The sequence below is a fragment of the Balaenoptera borealis genome (assembly GCF_965194805.1).
Source record: "Balaenoptera borealis genome assembly, chromosome: 10".
NCBI classification, from domain to species: Eukaryota; Metazoa; Chordata; class Mammalia; order Artiodactyla; family Balaenopteridae; genus Balaenoptera; species Balaenoptera borealis.
This window is the reverse complement of record NC_138874.1, coordinates 90,935,636-90,960,336: the sequence shown is the minus strand read 5'-3', so window position 1 is coordinate 90,960,336 and position 24,701 is coordinate 90,935,636. Positions and strand designations below refer to the sequence as shown.

The 24,701-nt window shown below is 49.1% G+C and overlaps 1 protein-coding gene across 13 annotated transcripts in view; it reads right to left on the bottom strand.

Moving 5' to 3' along the window:
• PAX2 (paired box 2) overlaps positions 1-24,701 on the bottom strand; it is a 94,581-nt gene that overhangs the window by 43,681 nt on the left and 26,199 nt on the right. For all 13 annotated transcript variants that reach the window (XM_082408133.1, XM_082408134.1, XM_082408123.1 and 10 more), the window contains 2 exons: positions 4,365-4,450; positions 2,723-2,842 (listed from right to left, as the gene is read on the bottom strand). In XM_082408133.1, the coding sequence (XP_082264259.1) occupies positions 2,723-2,842; positions 4,365-4,450 (206 nt within the window). The remainder of the gene's footprint in view (positions 1-2,722; positions 2,843-4,364; positions 4,451-24,701) is intronic.

Sequence of the window (24,701 nt, the reverse complement as noted above, 5' to 3'; positions counted from 1 at the left end):
GGAAGGGGGGAATGGGCTGTGAAAGGTCTGCCTTTGCTCTAGCCTTTCCTTTCCCCTCCCTTTCCACCTGGGTCCGATGGATCAAGTGTGTGTGTGGTGGTGTGTGTATTTGGGGTAGGGGGGTGGTCAGGGAATACTGGCCTCCCTAATAGGCTCTGGCCTCCACCAGGGGAAGGACAGCTCCATCTGGCCTGGGGTTGGTCAGGAGGGGTGAGTCAAGGCAAAAGAACCCCCTCCCAAAAAAAAGAAGCAGGGTCTCTGATCCTTCTTTCCAACTGGCTAGGCCTGTGGGTAAGTATTTAAGCAGCAAGAGTAAACTTAGAGGCTGCCATTATCCCTCACCCAGAATTCAACTGCTTCCTGAGATGTCTCCCCACTGCCATCACCACCACCCTCCTGGAGGAGGGTCTTCCCCAGCCCAGCCCTGCTCTTGTCCCTTCCTGCCCAGACACTTGCAGTGGCTTCTCATGTCTGCAGGAAAAAAGTCCAAACTCCTTATAGGGTCCCGTCTTGGCCTGCTCTCCTGTGACCCTAACCCCTCCACTCAGCCTTACTGCCATGACTTCCCCTCAGGCCCTTTCATCCCAGCCAAAGCACCCCTGTGTTTTCAGCACAGTGTCTTCTGGTCACAAGGTTCAGTCTGTCCGATAGAATTTCAACTACCACTGTCTTTGAACCGTGCCCCTTTCCATCCCTCAGGCCCCTCCTCAAAGAGCAGCCCTTCCTGGAGGTTCACTCCCTCCCCACTTTGAGTTCCCATGGCCTGCAGTCCAGGCCTCCTTCACAACACACATATCTAGATCTCTGATGGGCCTTTCTGCTCTCTGGGCTCACGTGTTTTACACGCCCCACTAGACTGTAAGCTCCTTAAGGACAAGAATCATATCTTGTTCTGCTGTGGGATCCTATAGCACCAAGCCTTTCTTGCGATGGATGCCCAGGAAAGGTTGACTGAATTGAATTGACTTGAAACAATGAATGTGATCAATTGCTCAGAGAGGAGAGCACTCTGTTCTGGGCCAGCCGGGCCCGACCTGCAGTGGCCGCAGCCCCAGGCCAGTGTCTCTCTAACCCCAGCTCCTTTCGTGGCCTGTAGGAGCCCAGGAAGCAGGGGACACGCTTGGCCCCAACCGCAGACCAATAGGGGAGAGGACAAAGGGGGTCCTGTGGCCTCTCCTGGCCCCCTGGTCATCTCACAGGTGCTGGTGGTTAAAGGAGAAATCCTCAGGTTCTGAGGCAGAATCTTCCAGATCACTCAGAGTGCCAGGGAGCGTGGCAAAGGCCTGAATGTGGGAAACCCCCAGAGAGAACTGAGACTTAGGCCCTTCATGCAGCCATCCCCCTGCCCATCAGTGGCTGCCGCCAAAACAACCACAATGAAATTTAGTGAGTGGCAAAGGCCGTGGCAGCCAAATGGGTTTGGATGTTTTGGAAGAAGGAGAAATAGAGCCAGACAAGCTGTTTTCCTGTGAAACGAGGCCATTAGGGCTTCTGGAAGGAGGCCAGCCCCAGGTCATCACTGTCTTGCCAGGCCCAGGCCTCTCCTACATGCTGTCCTTTCTGCTGGAGGCCGGGGCTCTCACACTCTCTTTTCCCTCAGCCTGGGTCTAGGGAATCTCAGCTTTGTCTCTTTTCTCTGTTCCTTACCCTCTAGAGCTGCCCCAATCAAGGGTTTGTCTGCGCTTGGGATGACCACATGATTTACTGTCCAAACAGGACATTTTTGAGAGAAAAAGGAGATGCTGACTGGCCAAGACGCAGAGACAAAGGCATAAATTGGGACTGTCTGGACTAATGGGATATATGGTCACCCATCTATGTTCATATTTAGAGGGTTCTGTCTATTTCATGGGCGATACCCTTAAAATCATATGCCCTTCCTAGACCAGGAAGTTACTGCCTCCCCAGCAGGGACCATAAGATCAGGGCAGAGAGCAGGCTCAACACTGGTGTCTCCCTTTGTCTGGGCCTGCCAGCCCTGCGGCCTGGCCTCATGCATCAAAAGAGAACCAGATGGTCACCAAGGGACCCTTAATGTCACAATATTTGAAAAACACCTTCTTCCAAGTTCATCTCCACCACTCTCTCCTCTGATTTCCTTTCCCTGCTCCTCCTCTTCATCTCCTCACCCTTTAACTCCCTGCCTAATAGCTAACTGCACCTGAGGAATTACAGAGAATGAGGGGAAGGGCCAGAGAGGAGTGTGGGGGGGTGTCTCCTCCCATAGAGAAGAGCAGAGAGGGCCCATGCCCAGCTCCCCAAGTGGTCTGAATGGGCGCAGGGTCCACGTGTTACAGAGAAGGGACACCAGGGTCAGCTGCGCATGACATCACTCCCCCATCTCCTGATGGGTTGAGATCAGAGGAGGACAAGTCAGGTTGGCTTTTCATCCCCAGGTCAGAGACCAGCTGTCCCCAACCTCCAAAACCTTCCCATGGTCCATGGCTCATGCTTTCCCTCCTGGCATCCCACCGGGATGTTCGGGATGAATCCCAGCGGAAGGTGAGGCAGTCGGGGCTGCTGAGCAGATGGTGAAGCTGATGGCCCCACCAGCAGCCTGCCTCCCTCTCTCCAGGAGCCAGCAGGGTAGTGGGGGGACCCGGGCTTTGCTACTAAAACTGATCTCACAGCAGAGCAGCTGCGAGGCTAGGCCGAAACCGGAGCTCTGAGTCCAAGGACAAAGCATGCACAGGGGAAGCCAAGCCTCTTCCCTCCTCCCTACCTTCATCACGTTTCCTCTTCTCGCCATTGGAGCGAGGGATCCCCAGGATCCCATTGATGGAGTAGGATCCCACTGGATCATTGGAGGTGCTGGAAACAGGAGGGGAGGCCGTACTGGGAACTGGACGAGAGTAAGGAGGAAATGCCGTCAGGATAGCAGTTGTGATCGCAGGCCAAAGCCCCAAGGCTGGGGGCAGAGAGAAGCAGAGGAAATGAGGAGGGATGGGGAGCCCATAGTCCCCTCCTTCCTCTGAGGTTTAAGGGGAAACGCATTGCTACATACAATTTAGGCTATTCACTGCTGTCCACCCTGGGTTGAGTGGGGACCAGTCAACCCCAGGCCTTCTCTGCAGACCTAGAGATTTCACTCACTATAGACTGAACCCACTCCCTGAGAACGTGGGTTCAGCAAACAGCAAAAGCTGACTCAACCTAGAAAGCGACTCAGCGGTCGTGCAGAGAGCACAGCTCCTAGGATGCCTCCTTGCACAGCTCATCCTATCTGATCCCCGGCCGACAAATCCTTCTAAACAAACCCCAGCCCATTGTTTCTAGTCTCCTGGGCGGAGTCTTTCTCAGTCCTGATTTAGAGTGTGGCTTTCTAAGGTCTATCTGAGTCTCTTAGAGACACAAGAATGGTCCTGATATTCCCCGGGAGTGTGAAGCTCCTCTCCCCCAGTTGCTTCTGGTCTTGAAATCACTTGAGAAGTTCCTAATTTCCCCTTCAGGGCACAGAGCAGTGAACACATTCACTCCGCGGTGATCAGCTCAGGTACAGCCTGGCCCAACCCTCCCTCCCAGCACATGCTGTAACACAGGCCTAGTAAACAGCACTCCTGCCAACTCCAGGGGGGCTGGGACCAGCGCTTTCTACTTCCTGCTGGTCAAGAGAGAGGGGACAGCTGCCAAGAGGGGCAGCAGGAGAAGTTTAACCACATCCGAGCCCCTAAAGCCCAAGATCTCATCTATGGCTTCAGCAGCACCAAGCACCCTTGGGCCAAAGGGAAGATAGTGTGTGTGGGGGGGTGGGGGCTGTTAGCAGGTGTTCTGGTGGACCTGGGTCAGGTCTCTGTGAGGCTGTGAGCGAGGGTCAATAAACGAGGAGGTTGGAGAGGGGCAGACAGTTACTGAGCGGATGAGAGAGACAAACAGATCAAGAGAGACAGGTCAAGAGGAGAGAAGCCATGAGGAGGGAGGGAGAGAGACAGAGGAAGAGGTCCAGGGCCATATGGACAGAGAGGAGAGGAAGGAAGAGGAGAGAAGAAGGCAGAGGAGGGGAGAAGAGAGGAGGAGAATCTTAAAAATTAAAAAAACAAAAAATGGAGTAAGCAAGTAGATATGACAGAGGGACAGGGAACAAAAGATGGAGAAGAAAGAGGATGGGAAAGAGAAGGAAAGTTAGAGGGAACAGAGGGCGAGAGATAGACACACAGACTGATAAAGGCAAGGCAGCTCTGAGGAGATGCTCACAGGAGGCAGAGAGCAGTCCTCGTGAGCTAGTCTCCCAGGAAGATCCCGAGCCTCTAGGAGCCCAGGGAGAGCACGGGCCTTGGACCTCAGACAGGTGGGCATTTCCCACGGGCAGAGCTGCTTTTCCCAGCTCTCAGGGGGCTCAGCTTCCCCCCTTCCCTGAGCCCTCTTACCGATGGTGTGGCCAGGGGCAGTCACTCCGGTCCCGGCTCCATCCGGCGTTGGGTGGAAAGGCTGCTGAACTTTGGTCCGGATGATCCTGTAACAGCATCACAACAGCATCACACATCACACGCCCTCTCCTGCCCTGGTCACCTGCAGCCCAGTCCTGCAGAGGTGCTCCCCCGAGCTCCTCAGCTCCCTCCTCACCCATCTGCTCCCTGCACCCTTGCCCTCTCTGACTGCTGCAAGGCAGGAGCTTGCCCTCCTGTTGGCTCTGCGATCCAGCCTAGCACAGCCCTGGGCAGAGACAGTCTGCATTCTGTCCTGCTGTGTGCTTTGTGAGTTGCAGCTTGATGTTTGGTAGCAAGGATCGGGCAGCAGAGCGAGTGGAGCACAGCATCCTTCCCGTTTCTGGGAGTGGGGGCTGCCCTGGTGACTTGCTGTCCATCCCTCCCTCCTCAACCACACACATCTCCCGAGAGGAGTCTGGAGATCATTTTGGAGCTGGCTTTCCTATTGGGACTGTATCACAGTCCTCCAGAGTCAAGGGAGGGGGTGAGATTTCCCCATTTCCTGAGCTAAAGAGAAGTAACCAGGGAAAGGGCTGGGTCACAGGTAATCTTTTCATCTCCAGGATTCCAACACAGTACCTGGTCCCTCTGCCAGGTGTCAGGCCCTGAGCAGCTCCTTGAGCCCACTTAGGGCTCTCAAACCTATCTAAGCCCTGTCCCTGCCCAGCTCGTTGGCCCGCTGGCCTCCTTCTCAGAGGCCTTACTTGGATCACACCTTCTTTACCAGACTAGGTGAAAAGCCTAGTACCTTCCCTATGCGCTCCACTGGGGTGGAGGGAGGGGAATCCAGATCAAACATCCCAGGGCTGGGGATTGTTAGTGATCCAAGGACGCAGGGCTCAGCGACACAGAAGACCAACCCTAGGGCCAGGACCAAGGGACACTCTCCTCCACCCACTGGTCAGTCAGGTGCCCTTGGAAGCCACTTTTCTGAAGGCGCTGCTCTCCCTGCAAAGAGGAGTGTGAGACAATTTCATCTCAACCAGCCAGGTGAGTCACAAGCCGTGCGTGGACTGAACACTTACTTGCAGGCAACCGAGACAAGGCCCCTGCCTCCCAGGGCCGGGAATGAAGTTGGGCAGGGAGGACACACACCCCGGGGCCTCCCAGGGCCGGGAATGAAGTTGGGCAGGGAGGACACACACCCCGAGAAAGCTAAGTAACCCCGAGGGGGCCAGGAAGTAAGTGCCAGGAGGATGCGGGGGAGAAGTCATCCCCCTTGCAGGTGTGCGAAATGGGAAAGAAGTCACTGAGAAGGTGGAACTTGATGTAGATCCTCAAAGCAGAGTAAGGCTGAATATATATACACACACATGTATAGGAGCCAGAGGCACAGAGGATAGTGGAAAAGTCACTGAGCTTCGTGGCTGAGGCCCCGAGTCTTCCATTAAGTGGCCACATAGCCTTGGCCTCATCATTCTCCTTTTCTGGGCCTCAGTTTCTTCAGCTATAAAGTAAAGAGGTTAGACTACAGAATCTCTAAGGTCTCTTTCCCCAGTAAAAAAAAACCAATATGATTCTAAGATGAACAAAGAAGTGGAGAGGAGGGCATTAGAAGCAGATGCTAGAGGAGGGTAGAAGCAAAGCACAGGAGCCGAGTGGTCACGCTGGGTTAGGGGCTAATGCCTAGGCCAGGAACGGTGTTAAGGGAGTAAGAGGAAATAAGGCTGAAAACTTGGAAGCAATGATGATACTAGCGATTTTCCACTTATCAAGCATCTATTATATGCCAACATTATATGCAATTTATATTACTGTATATATACTACTGTTAATTCTCACAACAACCTCCAAAGCAATACTATTATCCTTGTTTTGCAGACTGAAAACCAAAGCTGACAGAGGTTAGAGAGCTTACTCAAGATCACATTGCCAGCTAGGGCAGAGTTGGAATTCAGTATTTAAAATGTGTGCTTTTTGTTACTTTGTCAGACTTCCCCCAGTATATAGGAACCAGGTTTACAGAGTCTCAAGCCATGAGTGATTTTTAAACTAAAGGAGACATGTACAAACCGATGCAGGTAAAGCAATAGACAGGCACAAGGCCATAAGTAGCTGGCCTCAGAAAAGAGAAGGAAGGGAAAAAAAAGGGAATTCCCTGACAGTCCAGTGGTTAGGACTCTATGCTTTCACTGCCAAGGGCCCAGGTTTGATCCCTGCTCGGGGAACTAACGTCCAACAAGCCTCGTGTCGCGGCCAAAAGAAAAAAAAAAAAAAAGAGAGAAGGAAGAATTTGTAAGATGGATTTGACAACTAAATGGAGTCAACCATGGCTCTAAAACCCCAGTTCTGTGTAACTGGAAGGCTGGTGGTCTGTCCCACTGTCAGGAAGAGGGAGGCAGGGAGGTGACTGGTTGGTCCTTGACATGACCATTTGAGGAGGTAGGTGAGTGTCCAGGTGGATGGCCGTGCACCAGCCGGCAGAGCAGATGTGGATTTAGGAGACTGTCAAGGAAGGAAGTGTTGGTTGGGATGAGAGGACTGAAGAGTAGACCCTGGAGGACATCTACTATCAGAGGCTGAGGAAAAGAACCTGACCTTACACAGGGGTCAGAGTTGGTCACACAGGAAATGGCAGAACCAGGATCAGGCAGTTTTAGCTAAGTCAACAGAGAAGAACATTTCCAGAAGGAGAACGTAATCCACAGCATCCATGGTGACATAAAAGATTGAAGGGAATTGGGAATAAGAAGAGGCACAGATTTGGGAATTTTGGTGACCACTAGTGACCTTGGGAGAGCGGCCTCAACAAAGCAACTGAGGCAGGAGCCAGATGAAAAGAGGTTAGGGAGTGGACAGCAGGAGAGGGGGGCAGTGAACGTAGACTATTGCTTCAGAAGTGTGTAGAAAAGGAGAGAAAAGTGTGGAAGCTGAGGATGGAAGTGGCAGCTAAGCGGAGGGAAGGCTGTTTAGGGGAGGAAGGATCTGGATAATTCTGTAGGCTGAGGAGAAAGAACTGGTGAAGAGGGAGAGGCTGGAGTTGCCTGAGAGAACGTGGATGATTGCCAGACAAGGCAGAACAAGGGGAGAACGGAATGGCGGCCACGGGGACGAGGCAGCAAGAGATGGCACGTGGTGAGGTGGCCCAAAGCTTCTGGGTCTGGAGCATGACCACAATGGGAAAGACCCGACAGTCGCTAGGGGCAGTGTAGACTGGTCTACACGAAAAGTCTAGGAGGCTGAGCAGCTCAGAGCAGCTGCTCCTAATTCATTGCAGCAAAAGGCTTCTGGGATCTCAGTGGGCCTGTGGGTGGCTCTGACTTGAGGGCTGGTGGACTCTGGGCTCCGGAATGAGGGAACCCCAAGACTGAGGCTGGGTGAGATAGACAACTGGATGGCCTTGTGGAGCTACTGTCTTTGTTACCCAGAGCCTCTGACCCCTGGGGCGCTGGTGCAGTTTTAGCTGAGGCAGCAAGTGATGGAAAATCACTACTCCCTGACAGCGGCTTGGTGGTGCATGGGAGAGGAGCTGGGCAGGGCGCCTGCTGTGAGTTACTAATGCTCTTGGTGTCCATCCACGCCCCCCAGGAGGTGGACACTCACCAGTCCCCAAAGCTGATTTCAGGGAATTTAAGAACCGGGATTGTGGAAACCTTATGGTCATCCATTGCCCTTCTGCATCCCATACACAAACCCAATGACTAATAGGAATATCACTAAGGGTTAAAAGGATAAAGAGGTTGCTTTGTGTGACTGCCTGATCCTATTGCCCCCTGTTCCTCCTCCTCTTTCTCTAATTCTTTTTCATTCTTGGCCGCACAAGACAGCCAGACACATCTGTGGCCACCATGGGCCCCGCCAGGTTTGGCCTGGAGAGTCAAGTTCCCGCACATGCATCCTTGCGGGGCTACAGTCAGGAGCCCTGGGCCCATTTACAGGGGGGTTGGGAGGTGCCATATCCCATTTCCACAGAAAGACTGCCCTGCGAGGGTGCTTGCTCCCCACTTCTCCTTCCAGCATGCTTTCCTTGACAGGGATGCTCTTTCTTCCCCCACCTTTCCAGAGAACCTCCTAGGCTTTGCCTTGCAGGCACTTAGCATCTCACACTCACAGGAGTATGAGCAGAGCAAAGGGAAGAAGGGGATGGGTTCTGGGCTCAGTCTGCCTGAGTCTGAGTCCCAGCTCTGATCCTTTTTTTTTTTTTTTTAAGCATTTTTATTGGAGTATAATTGCTTTACAATGGTGTGTTAGTTTCTGCTTTATAACAAAGTGAATCAGTTATACATATACATATATCCCCATATCTCTTCCCTCTTGCGTCTCCCTCCCTCCCACCCTCCCTATCCCACCCCTCTAGGTGGTCACAAAGCACCTAGCTGATCTCCCTGTGCTATGCGGCTGCTTCCCACTAGCTATCTATTTTACATTTGGTAGTGTATATATGTCCATGCCACTCTCTCACTTTGTTTCAGTTTACCCTTCCCCCTCCCCCTATCCTCAAGTCCATTCTCTAGTAGGTCTGCGTCTTTATTCCCATCTTGCCCCTAGGTTCTTCATGACCAAATTTTTTTTTTTTTTTTAGATTCCATATATATGTGTTAGCATACGGTATTTGTTTTTCTCTTTCTCATCTGATACTTATTGCCTGTGGAATCCCTGGCAGTTTCTTATTCCCTCATCTGTAAAATAAGATAATAATACTATCTACTTTGTAGGACTGTTGTGAGGATTAAATAGGATAATTCATGTAAAATGATTAATATGATGCTTGGCTCAATAAATGCTAGCTATAATAATAACTACTAGTATTATTATTCCTATGGGTGATCCCCAGGACTGGCTGCATCCTATGGAGGGGCTGAGACAGGTGCAGACAAGGAGGCCTCTCAGGCCAGTATGCCCCAGCCTGGTCAATGCAGCTGCTTCAGGGACCCTGGGAAGAGCACTGAGAAGACAGGAAACAGCAGCAGCAGGTGTCATAACCTGACCCCAAAAGAGATGCATCAGAGACTCTCGGGAAGACAGACTGGGGACCCCTGCCTGGGGGCACTGGGAAGGATCCATAGACAGTATGAACAGCAGCTCCCTCAGGACCCAAGAGATGCCAGGGGGCTGTGGCAGAGCTTTAGAGTAAAGGATGACAAGGCAGGTGAAGTCATTCCCTCTTTGGTTAAATTCCCCGGAGGTCTCCACTCCTCACCATGCTGGAGATCAAAATAGTCTCATCAGCTCTGTGAGTTAGCATGAAAGCATGTAATGAGTCTCCTATTAACAATTTGTTAAACTCATGAACAAACTGAGACACTCTCAATTCTAAGAAAGCGCTGGGGTGAGTCTTCACTCCTCTTCTGGTTCCCCCCCACCTCCTCCCCACCCTCCTCCTCTCCTTCCTCCTCCTCCTCCTCTCATCCTTCCTCTGTGTTTCATTCTCTCTCTCCCCTTCTTGTCTGTCTCTGCCCCTCTCTCTGTCTCCCTTCCCTTTGTCTGTCTGTCTGTCTCTTTGCACCCTGAAGTCCCACTGTGGCTGTGTGAGCTTATTGATTCCTGGGAGCTGGGGGAAAGTGGGAGGCAGGGCTGGGGTGCAGGCTCAGGGATGGAAATAGAAGGCTATAAATTATTTGTGACAGGAAAGCAATAGTGGCAGAGTGCTGAGCACAAGTCCTGTGTCACTATTAGATTCCTTTTAGCCTGATGACACTGTAAAAAAGGTTAAGTGTCTGCTGGAATCGTACACCTGGGGGGCCGGGGCAGCCTGGGAGCAGAACAAGCCACTGAGAGCAGGTATATCAATTCTCCAGGCCAATAATATTCCTCTCATTGATCGCCACGCAAAGTTCAAAAATCTCATTACAGCCAGGCAGACCGGGAACTTTTTACAAATCAATAGAATGATATAATGTATGTATACTTAGTACAAATGTATCTATTCATCTATCCATCCATCCACTGTCCGCCTCAGGGTTTCCAGGTTAACCAACCCATCATATTATGTTATGTTATGTATGATATTATATTGCATTATATTATATGATAATAAATGGTGTGCAAAAACTCCCCCTGAGGTGGAGACAAGAAGAGGTCTTATGAGCACTGAGGTGACCTCAGACAGCTCACCTTGGAGGGAGTCAGGTGGCAGCATTTCCAGACCTACGCTGGTCAGGATTTGTAGAAGCAGTGCTTCCTTAGCGGAGGCTCCAGTAATAACAAACTATTATCTACTGAGTACTTACTATGAGCTAGGCAATGTCCTAAGCGCTTCAAACAAATAGTTCATTTAATCCTCCCAATGACACATTTTGCAGATAAAACATATGATAAATTGCCTAAAGTCACCCATCTAAGAAACGGACAATCTGGGGTTTGAATTCAGGCAGACTAATCCTAGGGCCCATACCCTTAACCAGGAAACCGCACTGCCTCCAGGAGAGAGATACCCAAAAGCCCAGAATCCAAACTCCAGGATTCTATGGTTCTATTCTCTTGCTCTATTGTGTTCTGAGAAACAAAGGATAAGAGGATCCCTGAGCTTCAGCATTCCCCTCTATAAAATGGGAGTATACCACCTGCTGGAACCAGCTGCTGACAGCGTGATATCCACATGGGATCTCCAAGCATGTCCCCATGAAATCCTGTCCAGCTGCCTAGAACAGACTGTCTTCTCCACTTTGGAATTACTTCCTAGCAGGTTGGCCTCAGGCCCAGTCATATCACTGGTTTGCTCAAAGAGTCTTTGGGGCAAGAAGTCAAGTATTAACATACATGTGTTGTATACATGTATAAATCAGTTTAAATTGCCTACTTCTAGAGTTTTTGCAGAAAATACTTAACCTCTGGTATGGGGAAAGACTTTTTTTAAAAAATTTATTTACTTTTGGCCGCATTGGGTCTTCATTGCTGCGCAAGGGCTTTCTCTAGTTGAGGCGAGCGGGGGGGCTACTCTTCATTGCGGTGCTTGGGCTTCTCATTGCGGTGGCTTCTTGTTGTGGACGGGAGCAGGGGCTCTAGGGACACAGCCTTCAGTAGTCGTGGTGCACAGGCTTAGTTGCTCTGAGGCATGTGGGATCTTCCCGGGCCAGGGCTCAAACCCGTGTCCCCTGCATTGGCAGGCGGATTCTTAACCACTGTGCCACCGGGGAAGTCCAGGAAAGTCTTTCTTGATTGAGTAAATCAAAGGAACTCCAAGGTGGAGAATGTTTCAGACTAGCTGGCCCCACTGCCCATTAAACAAGATGATCGTGGGAGGGGCCTCTGCCAGTGACTTCAGGCTGCCTGGGTATTATAGGCTGGATCATTCAAGAGGACAAAATGATATTTGCCTCAGCAAAGGATATTTTACACAAGAATGCAGGTAATTGCTTTAACTCAGGCCTTTGAGAGCTGCCTAGTCAGGCACGCGTCCCTGGCTCTGCCCTGAGGCAAATCAGAGCTACAAAAACAGCTGGAGACTTTTCATGGCAGAACCTCAAGTGAGATCTCATAGATTATTCAGGAAAATTTTCCTTCTTCCCAAAATGGTTCCTACCTCTCCCTACTCTGAGAACTCTACGGAACTGAAATCTCCCCTCTGTATATCCCAAGGACTGAAGGACTGAAATTTACCACCTCCTCCTCACAGGCACCAAAAGGAAGCAGCAGCCACCCAGCCTTCCCCGCTGGCAGCCCGGAAGTGATTCACATGCACTCTTGTTTTCCTAGGTCCTGGCTCTGTTTTGTGCAAAGTTTAGAGTTGTTTGCCCACGCCCACTCACGGGTTTCAGTTTGGACAACTGACCATATGGCAGGCAGGGTTCTGTGCGTGAGAATGGCTGCTGATGAGGGGAGGCTATGGGCAGGACCTTCCATTCTGGCTGCAGCAGTATATAACTGGAATACACAGGTTCTGAGGTTACCAGGGTTCCCCCAAACATGTCAGGAGTTTCTGTCTCTTTTGTTGCTTCTCAGAGGTCATAACTGAGCTCTAAGAGATGACAGTCCTACCTAAAAGCTTACAGAAAGGTGTCCTCAAACTACTGTCCTTGAGCCACTTGCATTAGAATCCCCTGGGGTGCATGCTAACATGCAAAGCCCTGGAGCCCCCTTCAGACCTTCTGCATTAGAATTTTTAATGGTGGTGGGGCCCAGGAATCTGTAGTTAAGCAAACTCTACAGATTACTCTTAAACTCTCTAATATTTGAGAAAACTAGCTTAAGCCAGGGGGTAAGAAAACCATCCTTGAGAGAGTTGGGAGAATGCCTTAGTGAGTTACAGAAGGTTCCTTCCTCATATTCTATCAACCCACATCCCCCCTCTGCTAATCCTGACTCCATCTGACACAGTTACCAAAATTCAAGAGGCTCTCAGTTCCTCTGTGTAAACTAAACTATAAGCCACAAATAAAAATAATTTCAAAATAGTTTTTGGTACCTTCCAGGCTGACAGATTTCCAGTGGGTTCCTTAGATACCAGGAATACTTTCTGCATCAATTTAGCTTTCTAAGACTGGCACTGAGGATGATAATCCTTCTACCACGTGTCCCTGGGAGCCCAGGCCAGATACAATTTACCAGGCTAGATGGGCCATGGGGCTGGCCCAAGGGGGCAATAGCGATGGTTTATATGATGAATGGTAAGCATATGGATTGATTTAACTTCAAGATATGCATAGGTTTAAAAATTAAGGGGCAATGTGTTTAACTAACCATTTGGAAACCAGTCTGCGGTGCATGCCAAGCCCAGAGCGTGACCGGACTAGCTCCTCTCGCCACCAGCCCTGCCCTCATCTGTCAGGGCTTCTGGGCTAGAGCTGGGCTCTACCAGCTGTCCACCCCATGGTCCAGAAGCTAGAAGACTGCCTAATATGATGGGGAAAGGGGTGCTGCTATAGACTCATTGCTGGGACAAGTCCTCCCTGTCCATTCTCCCCTTCCCTCCACAGGCACATCTCCCGCTGCAAGCAGAAGGGAGCCCGGAGGGAAGGGGTCCTCAGCAGCAGCCAAGCTGGGGCCTGCTAGCGGCTGCCTGGCCTCCCTGCCTCTGGCCCCTCCCACCTCCCACCTTCTTGCTCCAGTATTCAAAAACAATCCCTCCGTCTCTCTGTGTCTGTTCCTGAAAGAATGCGATGTGGTTAAAGCCTACAATTGCTTCCTATTACCTACAGGATAAATGCAAAATTCCTCAGCCTGGCCTTCAGAATCTTTCCCAATCTGGCTCTGCCCTGGTTTTCCAATCTATTTCTCTCTGTTTCCCTCTTCCACTTACGGTCCAGCACAGAGCTGAAACCTGTTTTCTTGCTTACTCAATTCACAGTGAGTCCTCCCCTGGACTCTGAGCTCTGCAAGTGCACATGTCACGGTTATTTTTCTCACCATTGTATTTCCTGCACCTAGCAACAGTGCCTGGCATAATATAAGTACTTAAAAACTAATTGTTGAAGAGCAAATCAATGTTATTACTATTAATAATAACAATAACAATCTTAAGGGACATAGTGAACTAATATATGTTCACTATGTGCCAAGGCACTCTGCAAAGTACTTTACATGGATTATTTATTTTTCACAACTTCTTATGAAGACTATTATCCCTGTTCTACAGAAGTGGAAGCTGAGGCTCAGAGAAGTTGAGTAACTTGCCCAAGGTCACACAGCTGTTAAGTATCAGAACCAGGATTTAAACCTGGGAGCCTGACTCCAGAACCCATGTTGCTAACCACTGGGTAGAATAAGTCAGTCGTAACAAGAACAGATGGTAGAATCTATGAGAAACTGGGTCTGAATAGAAGAGCTGCATGTAAAAATAGTAAAAGTAATAACTATCATTTATTTCATATTCATTCTATGACAGGCGTTATAACAAATACATTTTCTCATCCACATCCTAATGACAACTCTATCAGATAGGGGTGTTCTCTATTTTACTAAGGAGACAACAGAGAGACTAAGCAACTTGTCCAAGGTCATGTGCTTAATAGCAGTGGAGCCAGACTTTGGGTCTGTGGCTGAACCATGTTACCTCTTCTGGAAATTTCTATATTAATATTTCTTTGTGTTTATTAACTATTTGGGCATAAACAATTTTTTTCTTTCAGTCTTTTCACATCCATGATCTGGACAACTGTGCAAATGTATATGTAGACAATGAACAGAGATTGCATGTAGCTGTGATTCTAAACATGCCTACCCTCTGCTGTGCACGTGCCATAGCTGTATTTGATAAGCATCATGTCTGTGTTAACCTCAATTTTAGGTTAAGTGGCTATGGTTCCACTGTATTTTATATACATTGGTAGGTTTGGGGGATAGATTTTCTAAATTCTCTATATCTATCTATCTATCTACTTTCCAAATCGTGTACACGATTGTGTGGCAATACTGAATACAGACGTGTTTCTCAGTTTCTAGAAACTATTTCTATGATTAGTGTATCTTTATATTCATGTCTGCTCTAATGCACTGATTCAAGATTTATAATACTGGATATATTTATCAAAAGTCCCCTCATGAATTTCTGCCCAGTTATGCCTTTCAAATCTGTAAGCCACAGTCATACATGACTCCACACTCATCACTGTTCCCTTCCCAAGGTGTTTCAGACGCTCACATCACAACTGCATTTCTATATTGGTCCGTGCACCAATATTGATGTACATAAATGTGCATTTGTATACCTGTGTATCTTTCTGTCTATGGCCAGGATGGGGTGGAGGTGGGGGACTGTGGAAATGAGAGAATTATTAAATGCCAAGTAGATGTGCGATAAATTCCATTGATTTTATAAACTCCAACTTGTCTTCAGTCTCCTTCCATTCTTTATCCTGGGGGCATTGCAACAAAAACCTATTTTAAATACCTTTACTCCCCCTCCCCAAAAAAGTGTCAATATTTTATTTGGATTTTTAACTTCGCTCCATAACAGTTGTTTGACCTCCTGACTCGTGCGAGTCACATAAATTCTGGGACTTTATTCAGGAGCCATGTTCCTGCTATTGAATAAGCAATTTGGGAGGGTGAATTAATGACTTGTGCTGTTGCTGGAAAGTCCCTGAAGAAATATTAAAATTGCTTGCAGACTGAATCGATACTCAGTGAACACCCAGCAAGAGGGCTTCAGCTCTGGAATGGCCACAGAAGGCAGTGCTTGGTGGAGGAAGGGGAGTTCCTACACCCAGCTTGGTGAGCCCCCTCCCAGGCCACCCCCGCCTTGCCCTCTATCCCTGGAGCGCTGTCATTTTCAGTAATGGCGAAGTCTTACTAAACCCCAAGCAGGAAAGGGCTGATTTGTCCTGTCTCAGGAAGCAGGCTCAGGGGACAGTTTACTCTCTTACTAGCAACGAGAGCCCAGAGGCTTTACTGGAGGTGAGAGTCTGGACACATCCACCTGCTGGAGAGATGGGATGGCGCTGCTGCTTTCTGGCAGGCTGCACTGTGCTGGGGACCAGGAGAGTGCTGGGTTTGGGGAGGCTGTGGCAGTGATCCTTTTCTGCTGGGTATGCAGGAGGGCTGGGTGTTGCACTGCTGGCTCCATCTCTGTGGATGTCTGACCAGTGTTTACTATCGCTCAGGTGGCCACATGATTTCAGCCTTTGGGCATGGGTGTGCCTGTGGGATGGAACACTTGAATTGTGTTGTGTGGTACCATGTATTGCTAACACATTCCGGCAGCTGGCTTAAGGTCTGTTACCTGATGTTTTGTGGTATTGTACCAAGGTGACTGCACTTTGTGTAACACTGAGTTGGAGGAATTTGAGTATTGTTTGGTGGCAATGTCTGTGTTTCTGCTTTGAATTATTGTGTTCGTTGATCATATCAGCATCTTTTTTTTTCGTAATGTATGTCTCAGAGATTAGGTTAATGGGTGTCTCCTTGGTGATGTGGGTTGAGTAATGATGTTGGATCTGGGTGGTGGTGTATGATTCGGTAATTGCTTTCTTGATGTGGCTGTGTGTGAGAAGACCCATCCTTTAGCTTTTTTAGCTTACTCTGGCTTGGTCGTTTGCACTGCTTCTTTCCAGAAGGAGGATTCTAGAGATGGAGGACAAATCTCTCCTTGATGACCATTCGCACAGTTCTATTGTTCTTGGAAGCAAGCTGCCCCTGCTCTACGGAACAGATCTGACCTTACCACAGTGACACAGGTTCTGGTCCCTATATCTGCCTAATTTGGAGAGTTAAGCCCCAGGGCCAAACCCAGTGCCTGTCAAAAGTCTAGCTCCCTGGTGGGTCTACGGGAGGATGGATGGGACTAAACTCCCCAATCCCAATGGGAATAACATGAACTCTAGTTCTGAGAATCCCCAGTTCACTCTACTCTGTGACTCTGGCCATCAGCATCTTCTTCCTTCCCAGCATCCCCAGATGATGTGGCTCAGCTGTGGCTTGTACTCACAGGGCCACACACACACACCAGGAAGAGTACAGAACCTCGTACTAGGCATGACTTTCTACTAGGTGCAATGTCTCTGTTCTGAGCTTGTAACTACACGTATAAATACATGTACTCCCTGGCATGAGACTTCAAAATATACAAAGTTGCTCAAGAGATCACACATGCCTGCACTTCCTTTGATCCAAAGTTGATATGAATGAAGTATGGAGTAGTGGAAAAGCACATGGGTTTTAGAGCCAGTCCTGCAGGAGTTCAAATACTAGTTGTGCTACTTAGCCTGTGACCTGAATGAGTTATTCAACTTCTCTGTACTCCAGTTACCTTATCTATAAACAATCCTATAAAGCCCTATGGGGTTGTTTATGAGGCTTAAATCAATTAATACACTTAACATGCTTATAACAGTTCCTACTGCAGTAAACACTTGTTAGCTATTATTGTTATGAACATAAGGACTTATCAATTAAAGTGGCCATAAGATTGGCCTATGTGTGTGTATAACCACGTGTGTTAATGTGAATAAAATCTACGATAAATCAAGTTGTGTGTGTGTATGTGTGTGATTTAAGCAGAGAAGTGCAAAAATTGCAGTCAGGTAGCATGAAGGCAGGGGGTAGTTTTCTCCTTGGGTTTCTGTCCATGTGGACAGTGCAGGGGGGTTGGGGGTTGATAAGAATCCACCACTACCCATCTCCATACAGAGGGCTATACCCAGCACTGTGGTAATGAATAGGCAGAAAGAAAGATGGTGGCCCTTATATTTTTGCAATTATAAAAAAAAAATATTTAAGAATGATTGAGCTCTCAGGATTCAAATTTAACTCATTAAAAACATTTACTTTCTAATTTTAAAAATCAGGACCTTTACCAGCTAATAGGTGTCAATGAGGAGTAACAGAATCTAGGCATTAAATTGAGAACTAAGGAAGAGATAAGAAAGGAATAGGAGTGAATGTTAAGGCATTTGGTGTGGACCTTACAGAAGTCCCTTGGGCTGGACTTTGTTACCTAACTAGGCCCAAGGGGGAGGGAGAACTTGGGGCCTCAGCCTTATTCCACAGGCTTTCCCATAAAGATGGTGAACCAGAATATATTGTCAGTTTAGGAAACGTCCATTTTCATCTTTGCTCATGGGCACAGATTAAACAGGAGAATTCACAGAGCCCAGTTACTTTGAGTCATTACACTGAAGAAGTGAATTTTTCTCCTGAATTTTTAAAAAATCTTTTATCCTTTAGCAATGGAATAACTGTAATGACGATCAATCTCGCATGCTTCCCTGGAATATCCAGATATGCGGGGCCACGGTAGACAGATTTAGTTTGAATCTGTCAAATATTTGCTCACTTCCTCCTCTCCTCTTTCTTCATCCTTTATCCTATCTCCATTTTCTCTCCTCTTTTCCCTTCCTCTTTCTGTTTACCTCCCTGTCCTCTCCCCTCTATGACATTTAAGCATCAGAAGAACCCTTCAAACCCATCAAATAAGGATTTTTTTCCCATTACCATTTCATTTTATCTTTTAAGAAACTACAAAATGCAAAGCACCACAACCCATGAAAATGCCATGAAGCCCAGAAAATGCCAACCATCAACTCCTCAAGCAATCATAGCCTTATCCCAGAGAAGGAGTGTGCGGTCATAAGAAGTATACACGCACACACGCACACACACACAGGCTGGGCTCTTAAAAAAAATGGACAAAGGGGGCAATTATCTAATTCTGTTCAATGGTCATATAACTGAGTCATAAAGGCTCCTTTTTTTTTTTCTGGAAGTACAAAGAGCAGGCCCCCTTCCTAAATCCAGCTGGGCTCACAGTGGACCATAATTCTCACTGGCATTCATGATACACAGTTCTGTTCACAGAGTATCCTTTTGGCTCCTCGAGCTTTTCTATTTAAAAGATTTCAGTGTTTATGCACGCACAAGCCAGAACTCACGTACACTGGCAGACACATAACTTGATTATTACTACCGCCATAATAATAACTAACATTTATTGAGCACTTGATATCTGCCAGGTTTATGCGGAATAACTCATTCAACCTTCATGAGGACCTATGACAGAGCTCTAGCTACATGATTATCCCCATATTAGATTAGAGTAAGGAAACTGAGGTCCAGAGAAGATATGAGATTTACCCACAACCACATAGCCAGTGAGTGGGGAAGCTAGATTCAAACTCTGGCAATCACTTCCCAGAGCCCACTTTCTTATGTTTTCTATGCCACACAGGTCTATGTCTGGCACATAGTAGGTGCTCAGCAAAGGTTTTCTGAATGGATGAATGAAAGAATAAATGAAGGACAGACCATATCTATTAAGAACACTGATATTTCCTTAAGATAGCAAAGTGTGTTCCCTTATGAAGCCAGGCCTATGGGATAGCTTAAGCTTTCTTTGGACAAAGTGATTTGCCCTCCCAACCAACTTTCTGGGGAAAGAGTCTATCAGCCATGCTTGCTCAGATACTAAGTGCTCCCAACCACCAGCTCTCCACTTGACTTTCAGGCCAAGCCCAGCCACCCTTCAAACCAGAAATGAGACCCAAATACATCAAAGATGCTTTCTAACCACAACATTTTGTTGCCTAGAATATTTCCCTCTGAAAACGGGTGTCTCCCAATGAAATGAAACACCAATGAAATGAAAACAGGAGTTGGTTTTGTGCCTGGATAAAAACTAAGAAATTCAATCAATAATGTGGACATCTCTAAATCCCCAGATATTTGGCATCATATTGATAATCTTTAGAGATGATTGACTGAAGGTTTGGGTTTTCATCCAGATGTTTGGGAGTTGCCACAGTCATTAACCTGCTTGTCAGCAAGTGCTCATGCATCTCCAAGAGACCTAAGTGAACACTAAAGAGGAAAAGAATAACCCAGAATAAAACAGACTAAAGAGGACAGGGGTAGCAGCTATTCGACAAAACTAGTCAAGCAGACTCTGTTCTGGGAATGGGTTGCTGCCTTGGAGATTCATTAGAACGTGGATCCAGCTCACAAGAGACTCATGTGCTCAAAGACCTTTAAAAACCGCATAAGGCTGTATCCTTGGCTGTCTACAGAACCCTACCCCATCAGATAGCAGTGTGGCAGAGCTGTTGGATCAGTCCCAGCACCCGGCACAGACAGCTCACATTGTGGTCAATCCACCTTCATACCCACATGGCCTTACCCACTCTCCGGATGCCTCATGCCTGTGTGCGTAGTATGTCTACGCATTGTCAGTCCAAGCCATAGATTTTGCAAAGCTTGGCATAAATCTGGTTTGTGCCTTTGTCCATGTACCCCTGTTTGTGATTTAGTGCTCTGCCTTTTATCATCTCTCCTACCTCCATTTTCTTTCCCTCTCTACTTTTTAACGCTATTTACAACTTCCCTAGCCATAGTGCAGCACAGCGATCTTTCAGTGTCTCTACTGATAAACCCAAATGATTTTTCTTGCCCAGGTTTTCTCTCCACTCAGCTTAGTTTACGTTTTGGTAAATAGGAACTTTAGATCGTTCCATTCAATAGCATTTAGAGTTACCACTTTTATCAGAGGGATCACGGCACTAAAGGACTCCCTGCAAGGGACATTTGTTTATTCTCATGAGCAATCGGCGCTCTCTACGTTCGAGAAGGCTGCGTGCGTGCGGGCGTGCATGCACAGCGTCCTCAGTTTGAGCATCTATGCTCCACTGCCCTGTGTCAATGCTGCTTGGCACTGGCAGGAAGAGCCCAGTGAAACCATTATGTGGCCAGCAGCCGACCCTCAAACTGCCGGAGATAAATCCAGGCCCTGGGTCCTCTGTGCTGATGACCACTCGGTTCTTTGAGGAGCAAGCCCACATATGCCTGGCAGGGCTGCTTCTCCAAACTCTCCCTCCCACATCCACCCTTCTTCCCTGAACTGCAGGGGAGGCTTGTGATGACATTACTCACAAGCAAGGTCTGGGGTCCCTTCTCCTAGAGGTGGGAGTTGGAGGAGGAGGGTAGGAAGCCAGAACAATGTCTCTCTCTCTATTTCTGGGTCATCTATTGTCTTTTTCTACTTCTTTTCAATTCTTTCCACACCTTCTCCTCTATTTCTAACTCTATTTGACCTTGAACTCTGGCCTCTCCTTTCACACCAGAATGTGTCCCAAGGGGGACAGAACCTCCAAAGAAGCAGTTACCTGGCCTGACAGGCCTGGAGACGAGTAGCCAGGGGGCCAGCCCATCACTCCACTCCTGGAAATAAATCCCATTGTATTTGCATTTTAATTTTCCACATAAACAAAGGCCCAGAGTACTCGCTTGGGCAGCATCACTGGATGAATTTAATTAGAAATGAAAAGTTTATAGGGCCCTCTTTAATGCGATTAATGCTCAGTTAACATTTATCACATTCGTATGCTGGAATCGCCTTTTTAAAGCAGCCACTGGCCATGAAATGAATTTCTCTCAACTTTTTTTGTACCCAACCTGGGAGGTCATCTCCTGAGGAGTCTGCACTGCCCTCCCAGCTGTCTTCCTGGGGCCTCTTCCCCCACCCTCACTTCCCTTTAACTTGGCTTTGAAGAGACAAATGTGTGCTGGGATGGGAGGTCAGAGGGTGTGAGAGTGAGGGCGAACACGATTTCTAGGAGGGCTGTACCCTCTGCAAAGAGCTGAGTGGTGAGCCCAGCAGACTGGCTAAAAGACTTCAGAGCCTCTTCCCTAAAGAAAAAAAAAAAAAAGACACCCCTCCCCCCACCTTCCCAACACACACAGCCAGTCCATTTCTGTGGCCAAAAACCAGGCTTCAGGGCTTCCCTGGTGGCGCAGTGGTTGAGAGTCTGCCTGCCAATGCAGGGGACATGGGTTCGAGCCCTGGTCTGGGAAGATCCCACATGCCGCGGAGCAACTGGGCCCGTGAGCCACAACTACTGAGCCTGCGCGTCTGGAGCCTGTGCACCGCGACAGTGAGAGGCCCGCGCACTGCGATGAAGGGTGGCCCCCCCTCGCCACAACTAGAGAAGGCCCTCGCACAGAAACGAAGACCCAACGCAGCCAAAAGTAAATAAAATAAATTTTAAAAAAAACAAAAAAAACCAGGCTTTAGCTGGGGCTGGTCGGTGTCAATCACAGCTGGCTCTTGCTTCTCACCTTCTGTCTTTGGCCATCTCTTTTCTACTCTATTTTCTCCCTCATCCTGGGCTCTCTTAGACTTTCCTTCTCAGGCCCGTGGTGACCAGGGAAAGCAGCCCAAGTCCCAAGTCTGGAGATACCTCCTTTTCTCCGGCTCTCCCAGCCCGTGGGAAGGCCGCCTGTCCTGGTGTCAGCTCCTCAGGGAAGCAGAGCAGAGTGGGGGGAACACAATACCTCTTTTGGTCCCTAGAGGAAGGATAGCCTTCCTTATCTTAAATTCTCTTCACTCTTCCTTAATTGGCCTCCTAACCCAAACCAGCTAACCTGAGTAATGATGAGGAGGAGAGAGAGAAAAGAAAGAATAAGGGATGTGGTGAGGGAGGGGAGGTATGCACTCTGCAGATGATAAGAGGAGATAAATAGCTTGACATTTGTCCCTACCTAAATGCACACTCCCTATGAGGACCTCAGCAGATACAAGCCAAGCAGCTGCTGCCAGTTTTCCTAGCAGCGTGTCACACACACGCACCACCGCGGCATCGCACACAGCTCTACACCCTCGCCTCTAGCAGAGCAAGCGCACACGTGCCTGCACACAGACTAAATGAATTGGGACCCTCTGTGCACCTGACAGGACCCCCACTCATCCACCCATTGGGACACTGACCATCCATTCAACCTCAGGCTTTCCAGATAACATTTGCTAGCACCCCAAACAGGCGGGCCATCCCAGTGATGGCAGAGGCTTTCATCCTGGGACCAAAAGATGCCTTCAGCCCTCTGAATGGCAAACTACCAGTTTGCCATTGTTTGCTGGACAAGACGGACGACTTTTAAGAGCTCCCTGTAATGCCAGGGCCATTTAGACAGCTTCCTAGGGCCTGAATGCCAGGCTCAGCCAGATACCAAGAGCCCACACACTCTTCCCAAAACAGAGCCACACGGAGGCTCCACACACAGAGGCACCAACCCCTCTCGGTACCACACATGAGGGGCGGGCACCACCTTGTCCTCTAGAATTAGAACAAAAGGTCACAGGATAAAGGGCAGAATGAGGGCCTCCTCCCTGACCATCTCTGTGGCCTGTCAGGCTAGATGCTGTCCACGAGGCTCCTGGTTGCCTTTGGCTTCCTTCACCAGCCCAGCAAATACCCCGGGGCCACAAGGGAGCATGTGGACCAAGGGGAGCTGCCCCAGTGCTCACTCCCATTTGTTCAAGCTCCAGGGCCCCTGCTGCTCTCCCTTCTCGCCCTCCTGCCCTCTCCAAGTCCTGAGTCCTTCTATTTCCTGACCTGACTGTGTCTACAAAGTGGGTACAATTCCTCTTGCAGCCTGCTGCCCTCACAGCCCTTTCTCCTCCTCCTGCCAGGAGCTGCCAGGAGCCACCCGGCACGTCCTCTGGCTTCCTCTGTTTCTGGATGGCTGCAGAGGGAGCTCACTGCAGAGGAGTGCATGGCAGGCTGAAGGCAGGCAGAGGAGGAAGTCCAGAGCAAAGTGGCCAGAGGCTCCTGGGTGGAGGGGGCTCTAACCTGGCACACCCAGGAAGCGGGGCCCTCCCTCCCTTCCTCTTGGCCTCTCTCCCACTCTCCCTTCTGCCAGGCACCAGGCCTGAGCGACTGCACTGCAGCAGCGCCACATCCACTGCCGGCCTGCCTTGCGGTGCGCTGCCTGGTACGGGTGACCGTGAGCTCCAGGGCTTGCGACTTGACCTCCCATGCCACTTCCTTTGCTCTGCCACCTTTCTCCTCCCTGGCTGGCCTCCCCTTTTCTCCTTAATAACCTTCCGAGAGGCAGCCCCACCAGCCTGCTCTACCAGCCGCCCAGAGCTCTGGCTCCCTGCAACCTTTTCACATGCTCCGTTCCCAGGCAAGCCGGTCCCAGCTCCCAGGCCTCTGCCTTTCACCTCTCAGCCTCATCACCTCCTTCCCCACTCTTCCTCCTCATCCTTACTTTTGTCCTTCCCTTTCCATGTGCATCTCCCCCTCCCCTCCTCTAGCTGTGGGGAGTTACACCTCACCCCCACTTCCCTTCCTCGGGGGCTTCTGGACTCAGGGGCTCCGGAAATGTCACATCCCCTATACCTGCACTGAGATTACTGCTCTGGTCTGAAGCAGAGAGATAAGTTATGGGCAGTTACACAGACCAGGGGCCGCAGACCGCTGGCCCATGAACTGAATCAGGCCCGGAGATGTGTTTTATTTAACCAGCACAGAGTTTTAAAAAATGAAATCTCAGTGCCTCTAGGCTGGGCCTGCGCACTCCAGCTCCTGTTTGTTCAGTTCTCACCACCTGTCTCAGCATCGTAGGTTCTCCTGCTGACCTTCCCCGCCGGGGTCCTGGAGGCCTCTGTGCTCACGACCCCTGCAGCCACACGGCAGCTCCACTAACACATTCTCGCCAGTCTGGACTTTGGGGCACTACTTTCCTCCCCCTACAGCCTACAACAAACCCGAACCTCTCTACAATGCCAACGACTCTGCTTCTCTCTCTCTCACATGAAAAACACAAAATATCTTCTTATCATATTATCTCTCAAAAACTGAAAGAGGCTTCCCTGGTGGCGCAGTGGTTGAGAGTCTGCCTGCCAATGCAGGGGACACGGGTTCGAGCCCTGGTCTGGGAGGGTCCCGCATGCCGCGGAGCAACTAGGCCCGTGAGCCACAATTGCTGAGCCTGCGCATCTGGAGTCTGTGCTCCGCAACGGGATAGGCCGCGATAGTGAGAGGCCTGCGCACCGCGATGAAGAGTGGTCCCCGCTTGCCACAACTAGAGAAAGCCCTCGGACAGAAACGAAGACCCAACATAGCCATAAATAAATTAGAAAAAAAAAAAAAAAATTACCATTAAAAAAAAAAAAAAAACTGAAAGAAAGAG